The sequence below is a fragment of the Brachionichthys hirsutus genome, chromosome 1 (assembly GCF_040956055.1).
Source record: "Brachionichthys hirsutus isolate HB-005 chromosome 1, CSIRO-AGI_Bhir_v1, whole genome shotgun sequence".
Lineage (NCBI taxonomy): Eukaryota > Metazoa > Chordata > Actinopteri > Lophiiformes > Brachionichthyidae > Brachionichthys > Brachionichthys hirsutus.
In genome coordinates this window covers 13,914,796-13,922,135 of record NC_090897.1, presented here as the reverse complement: position 1 = coordinate 13,922,135, position 7,340 = coordinate 13,914,796, and the positions used below count along the sequence as shown (strand labels likewise).

The 7,340-nt window shown below is 43.3% G+C and overlaps 1 protein-coding gene across 1 annotated transcript; it reads right to left on the bottom strand.

The window, feature by feature from the left end:
* Nucleotides 1-1,534: 1,534 nt before the first annotated feature.
* LOC137900854 (COUP transcription factor 2-like) lies at nucleotides 1,535-5,100 on the bottom strand. The gene is made up of 3 exons (XM_068745035.1): nucleotides 4,611-5,100; nucleotides 3,316-3,840; nucleotides 1,535-1,809 (listed from the first exon to the last, which is right to left on the bottom strand). Exons 1-3 carry the CDS (start codon nucleotides 5,098-5,100, stop codon nucleotides 1,535-1,537), a joined length of 1,290 nt encoding a protein of 429 aa, XP_068601136.1.
* Between the last annotated feature and the right edge of the window lie 2,240 nt (nucleotides 5,101-7,340).

The following is a 7,340-nucleotide window of genomic DNA, read 5'->3' as shown; positions in this document are numbered from 1 at the left end:
CTCTTTATTTATAAATCTTGAGTTATAATTTAATATGGTACCAATATGCTTCACAGTACATCAGAGTGGTTGTCAAAAAAGAAGTAAACAACAATACCCACCCACACACGCACATGCACACACACTTTCAGTAGCGTGATACCCTGCAGTTGTTCTGTTGTGCCATCAAGCAGCATGGGTTCATAAACGCATGGAGGAATGCATGGAACAGAGTCAAAGATGACCCGTGATGTTGTGTACAGTTTGTTTATCCCATGGAGAAGCAGTAAACATGAGGCCCAGCGCTCCTAAAATCTCTCTGAGACAATCAGTGTACAGAATTCAATCACAAATCAGAAGTGGTTGGTAATACAGTAATCATTCATGTGGTAATCTCATTACTTTTTCTGTCAAAAGCTTGACTAATAAAATAAAAATAAAAAGACCAACGTGTGGCTACAGCTAATCTGTCTTTACCATACAGTCATCCATGACAGCGTCTTCTCTTCGGATGAGAAATAACACAATATTTTCAGAGACAAAACGTACTAATGTGCCCGGATGAACTCAAGCCGTTCATGAATTTCTGATTGCCAAACAAAAAAATATTTTTAGCATTGTCAAAAAAAAGAGGAGAAAAGAAGCATTGAGGCAAGAGGAAATCTTTTGATCTGCCTGGAAATGAGACATTTAAGAAAAAATGTATGTGGAAACAAATAATGAAATGATGTGTTAAAAGAGTAACGCATTACATGGTCAAAAAAAATAAATGTTTTTGACATTTACCGGTTCCATTTCATCTCAATCTTTGTTGGTAGATAATGCAAATAAAATGAGGATCCACAATCACCGACTCACAGCATTAATCTCTCTGTACAAATTGGAGCAATACGTTAAAGTCAGACAATCCTAAGATTCAAACACTTGAATTAAAACTTTCTGAAATGTTTATTTCGTCCAAAGTGCCATGTATTGATGGAATAAAACAAAAACAACCCCCCCAAAAAAAATCCAAAACAACAACAACAACAAATCAACACAAGATGGTCCCTGCAGTTTTCTCACTGTCGGGGTCAAAAGTAAGTAAAATATTTAAAAAAGGAGTCAAAACATAATTTACAATCACGATAAATATACACACACGGTCCAATAAATATTGTTTGTTATCCCATAGACTGTGAGTTGTCACCACACTGCAAGGTTGTCCACCATAACCAAGTCATTCAATTAAATACGGTTTCTCTTTCAAAACAAAAACAAAAACATTCTACCAGTTGAATCAGATGTTTACATGTCAATAAAATAATTGATTTCTAGGATCTACAGAAGCACAAATAATAATAAAAATGCTACCAAATTCAAAAATCCCCTCACGGTATGAGACAATGCTGGTTGATGCAAGAAAGATAAGAATGGTCATGTTTGTTTTTTTAATCCTGGGAAATGTAAGCGTCTAATTCCACTGGCAGTTTGCAATTTGACACAACATTGAAATGACTTGATTTGAGGTGTGGGCCTCTTCCTGATCTCAGCTGCACCTCTGCAGCACCTCTCTCTATTGAATAGGCATGTAGGGCCAGTTGAAGCTGCTTCCAGACAGCAGCATGTCCCTTATCAGAGTTTCTATGGGGGTCTTCCCCACCAGACGGATGAAGAACAGCTGCTCAATGACCGAAGAAGAGACGGTGCGGAGGGAAGGTAAGCGGAGCAGCAGCTTCCCAAACCTGTTGGGCTGGTTCGGATACTGGCTCCTCACGTACTCTTCCAAAGCACACTGGGACTTCTCCTGCAGACCTTCTACGTGAGCAACATCCGACAGACCACAGGCATCTGTAGGACGACAGGACCGACAGCCAGGAGAAGAAATGAGCAACACAATCCTAACAAAAAGTATTTTACTGGTATATTTCACTGAATAAGTTAGTACAGTGTGGCTAACAGAACGCGGCAGCATAAGGAATACAAAGCAAATCAGGAGTGTTATGTGTGAAACATACTCAAACACTCAAAAAGCTAAAATAAATAAATAATTAGAATTAAAATCAAACCCAGAAATAAAAAAGAGACAAAAAAATGTGAAACTTACTTTTCACTTTACAACTAACTATATCATGCAAGTTGGTTTATAGCCATTATGAGTGTTGTAGGATGAGAAATAATGGAATGATCAATAAATACATGCTTTATGAATGGTGAATGTGCAGTATTAAACAGTTTGCTCTGTTTTCACTGTACTGCTGCAGGCTGCATGGCAGCAACGGGTTGTGTCCCAGTTTAAAGCCACGTGTCCAGATGTACTTATGGAGACTAAAATAGACCTACTGGAGATTGTTTCTGTTTTTTGTTTTTTTTTACACTGATTCGCTTTTTGGTTCTGTTCAACCTGCCATCTAAATCACACCAAAAGGCTATGAATTAATAATATAGGTGCATTCTGAAATATGCACATTTTCACTTTTTTAAATTGTTGTAAACTCAGTCAAATTCAAACTTAAAATATTACAAGAATAAATACAATAATTTCCAGTTGTTATTATTTGTATTTATTATTTGGAGCAATGGTAAGGATCAGATTAAAATATTTATACTGCATGTTTCAGATGCAGATTTCTGTTTTTTTAAGGGCAAACATCCACATTCACTTTGCTTAATTTAACAGCTTTACATTTTGGGTTTGAAAATAATAGTATTAAAAGGTGGTCAATAAGATACAAAAATCTATGTAGCAACGCTGGAGTAAAATGATTTAACGCTGAGCATCATGTTTATTGTTTATGTGTGATTCATTTATTGGTGGTTTATATTTTAGGGAGTGCAGGATGCAGGCTGTATGCAGTTTGTGCAAACTATCAATAAATACTGATTAACAAGTTCATTTAGACTCGAGGCTGACACGAACTAGTCACATCCTGCTTTAAAAGTTGTTTAAAAAATTCAAAAGGGCACCTTTTTCTGTTTTTTTTGCTTGATTTTGACAACGGAGTTATGACATCTGGACAAAAATATTTTTTTTAACTATAAAAAAAACGTTATTTTCATTACAGCAATCAAAATGAATAGACGAAGATTTGCGATCCTTCACAGTAATTATCTACAAAATATTTATTTTAGTGTTTTTTATTAGTGTTTTTTGAGCTACATACACAGTAAAAACGGAATTTTTTTTTTTTTTTAAGTCTCAGTTTTTTATTTTTTTATCTAAATGTCACTGTTCGCTCATCTTTTGTTTTGAATCTATTTTTAAAGAAAAGGAAGATTTTTAATTTGTTTTTTTAATTAATAAAACTTCGCACTATAGCCATGCCTTCCGCGTGTTTATTGCAGGAAGAGCTTTACCTGTGGAGAACAGCGCGATGGCCTTAATGCAGCTGTACTCCGCTGAATCCACGTGCAGCACCTTGAGCTTCTCCACCTGCTCCTGAAAGACCCGGATGTGGTCCATAAACGCCACCACCCGGTCCGCGGACATCGGAGAAGCGTGAAGACCGGCGGCGGCGAGCAGCGGGGCGACGTGGACGGGCATGGAACACTGCGCGGCGTTCAGCACGAACAGTTCGCTCCAGGTGAGGCGCAGCAGGGCCACCTGGTCCGTCACCTGCAGGTCCGGGAAGAACGGGATGTTGCGCGCCCACTCCACGGCGCTGAAGAGCATCCGGGCCGCCAGCTCGCAGATGTTCTCGATGCCCATGATGCTGTTGCTCTGGAGGCACTGAGAGCCGAACCTGGAGGTCGGGTAGGGCTCGGCGCGCAGCAGCAGAGAGATGTACCCGGACAGGTAGGAATGGCACTGGAGCGGGTCTCCGTTCGTTAGGGAGAACTGGCCGTGGTAAGAGTGGGTAGGCAGTCTCCCTCTCTGGACGGCTGCAACACACACGCACACGCACACGCACACGCAACACACACACACACGCCAAAAAAGAGATGTCAACATAAATACACTTAAAAAAAACAAACCCAAAAACCCGGAAAAAGTCCTATTATGGAGATATTTATTTATCCCAAGGCAGCACGTGAAAGGTTAAAATAATTCCTTGCTTGTTTATATATATATATATATAATATTTAAATTAATGGACAGAACTTCTAAAATCAGCTTCTTTCTGGTGAGGCAAACTGGTTTTAACCAAACTGTTCATTTTGTCATTTGTCATTTTTGGTGCGCGCAACTTTACTCACGATGAGAATAAAACAGTTCAGTGACGCGGTTAGCTTCAATAGGAGGCCACACAGAACGGGCTGCGTGCGTTGGGCCTCCAGAAAGCGCAATAAACGCGTCGACGCACGCACACGGGAAGACATAATTTAACACGCGCGTAAAAACGCCACAATTTAAACGTAGAAAGTTTTCAGATAACCTAAAATGTAACAGAATTGCGTCGAACTTGAGCGCGTGACATTTAAAGGCGCGTTTCGGGCTGTTCGGGGCCGCGCAATGGGCGCGCACAATAGGCTACTAAACATGCTACAGGATGCTAGCTGGAACGCTAATATCACAGGCTGGACGATGATGACGCTGCTGCCGTCTGATAGGCACAGAGGGGAGACAAAGCGTGCGTAAATGTCGGAGCGCACGCAGATGCTATTCTTAAATGTGTGATTTCAGGATGCTCCCACGCAGCATCAGCACCAACCTTCTCTCCGCATGCCGACTTTGAGACACTTCTTGAGGCGGCAGTACTGGCACTGGTTCCGGTGGTGCTGGTCCACGGGGCAGGTCCGGTTGGCCCGGCAGGTGTAGTTCAGGTTCCTCCTGACGCTGCGCTTAAAGAAGCTCTTGCACCCCTCGCACGTGAACTGCCCGTAGTGCTTCCCGCTGGATTTATCCCCGCAGACGATGCACTCGATCTGCTGGCTCTGGTGTTTGTCCGTGGAGGAGGAGGATGAGGAGGAGGAGGAGGAAGACGTGTTGTTGTTGTTGTTGTTGGGAGCGGTGATCGCGGCGGCGGTGCTGGATGGATTGGGCGGCGGGACACCCTGAGATGCCGCCGCCGCCGCCGGTAAATCCAGAGAAGGCACCGAGTTCATGTGTCCCGTCAGTCCCCTGGACAGAGACACGGGGGAGGACAGGGTGCCCGGAGTGTCCCCGACGCCGTCGGTGTTTCTCCACGCCACCATCGCCATATCGACCGTCTCCAAAAGTTTTGCGCGCCCAACTTTCCTGTTTTTACGCTATAATTTACGCACACGGTGTCTCTACATGAACACAGGCTACGCGGTCAGGGGACCTGCGACGCAGGCATCGTCTGACTAATTACAAGTTCAGCCTCAAAACCCCGAATGGAGCAAATTAAATATCGATAATATAATAATCAGTCACCCAGAAACAGCGTCGGCGCCGCGCACATCCAAAAAGCGCGCGTCACAGACCGAGGTTTAATTACTAGAACATCCAGAAGGGGGGGAAAGACGCAAATAACGCCGAGCCGAAATCCAGAGAGGTAAAAAAGATAAAAAGGTCGTCCCATAAATATACGGCCGGATCCTTTCTGTTCTCATCAGATCCCTGCGCGCAGATCCTTCATCAAAGGAGCAAGTTTTATCAGACGCTCCGAATAACTCACAAGATGCATTAGAACGACAACGGAGGAGAGCGCGACGGAGTGATGGATGATGATTCCTGTGACGCGTTGCTCCGGGACGGAGGCGGAGAGCGCTGATTCGACACGTCATGTCTGCGGCTCGGTGACGTCAGTGTTGTGGGCGGGATTAGAGCAGCAGCAGCAGTGAGTGGCTCCAGCTGGATTTCTGTTGATTTGAGTATTTTGTGTTTTCACCTTCCCCCCTCCGCAGGATATTTTCTGGTTGCCTGCTCTCATGTGTGTGTGTGTGTGTGTGTGGGTGTGGGTGTGCGTGGGTGTGTGTGTGTGTGTGTGCGCCCGGGTTCCTTGACTTTAATATTTGCAGCTATTCTGCCCAATCATTGAGTGTCTCGCTCCAAAGCAGGAAATCCTAACCGCAGAAATCTGATGCCACCTAGTGTCACCAGTAAATTACGCATGAAATTATTACATTTCTGCTAAATTTCCAAATAATTTTCCTCAACATGACAGCAATTTTAATGTCCATCAATTAATAATATGTTTGATTCACTGCTCCCACCATCCTTTAATTTAGTAATATATGATTCTTTTTTTTTTTTTTACCATCCCTGTTGTCACAGTAGTTCAAAGTAATGCTTCTTAAATGTAAATCTCAGTCTGCTTTATTCCACCTTGCTACATGCATTGATCCCAATCACTGCGTCTGACGGCTTATAATAAACGCTCCTCTATAGTGTAACTGTTTCATGTGCTTTTCGTGTAGTTGTGTCGCATGGAGCTCTTGCCATGTGAAAGTGTCTGCATGGACGGGCGTTGATTCGTGCCCCAGGAGTCCCGAGGCAGAGTGCGCCATCGCGTTCTTCCACACATCCAGCTCCGCAGACATTTGTGTGACTCTGCTCACACAGAAAACAAGCTGCCAAAAACCAAACCTTGCTGTTAAACAGTGGAAGGTCAAGGCTAAAGTGTTTATTACACTGGATGGGAATGATGCATCCATCCACAGTTAAATAAGCACAACTCTGCCCTCGGTGCTCCGTTTAGTGACAGGTCCAGTTAGCGTTAAAGCGTTAATGCTGATCTGCCGCACTGGACGCAAACTGAGGATGGACCTGCTGTTTGCAGCACAACTAGAAGCAGCGCTAACCGGATGCTCAGACAGGCAGCATTTCTTTAAGCTTCAAGGTGGCTTCATAAACATATATTCATTTGAATTCCAGGTCATTTGAGCTCGTAATGCTTACTTACTCAATAAGATATAGAAGTATTTGAAGCTCCAAATCACTGATAAACATTATGAATTATTAAGAGCAATGTTTGCTTTTCATTGGTTTATTTTCACAGATGATCTCATTATCTCAATGTAGCTATGATACGGAAGAGGCAAACAGTTCAATGTGATACAAAGATGCAAATGTTAGAGGAAAACTGCTACATGGGCGAGACGTTTACACGATCGTGTAATTGCTGCGATTCTTCAGATTCATTTCAGTTTTATTTCTATAGTGCCCGATCACAACAGAAAGTCATCTTAAGGCACTTTACAGGAGTAGCAGGGAAAGACAGAACCCAACTTTACCCACAAGAGCAAGCACTTTGGCAATGGGTGCAAGGAAAAACTTCCCTTTAACAGGCAGAAACCTTGGACAGAACCTAAGGCTCATGGTGGACGGCCATCTGTCTGGACCGGCTGGGGAGAGCGAGAGAGAGAGAGAGGTATGCTAATGCTAATGCTAGCGATATAGGGCCACAGGTCCAGGTTCTGCAGCACCACGGACAGAAGGACCTGCAGACAGAAGCAGAAAGAGGGACAAACAGAGG

What these genes read in the sequence shown, in the direction of transcription:
- LOC137900854 (XM_068745035.1), bottom strand. Translation starts at nt 5,100, where the DNA reads ATGGCGATGGTGGCGTGGAGAAACACCGACGGCGTCGGGGACACTCCG. An exon ending in AGTCGGCATGCGGAGAGAAG is followed by an intron (nt 3,841 to 4,610) that starts GTTGGTGCTGAT and finishes TGTGTGTTGCAG; the next exon opens with CCGTCCAGAGAGGGAGACTG. An exon ending in CATCGCGCTGTTCTCCACAG is followed by an intron (nt 1,810 to 3,315) that starts GTAAAGCTCTTC and finishes GTCGTCCTACAG; the next exon opens with ATGCCTGTGGTCTGTCGGAT.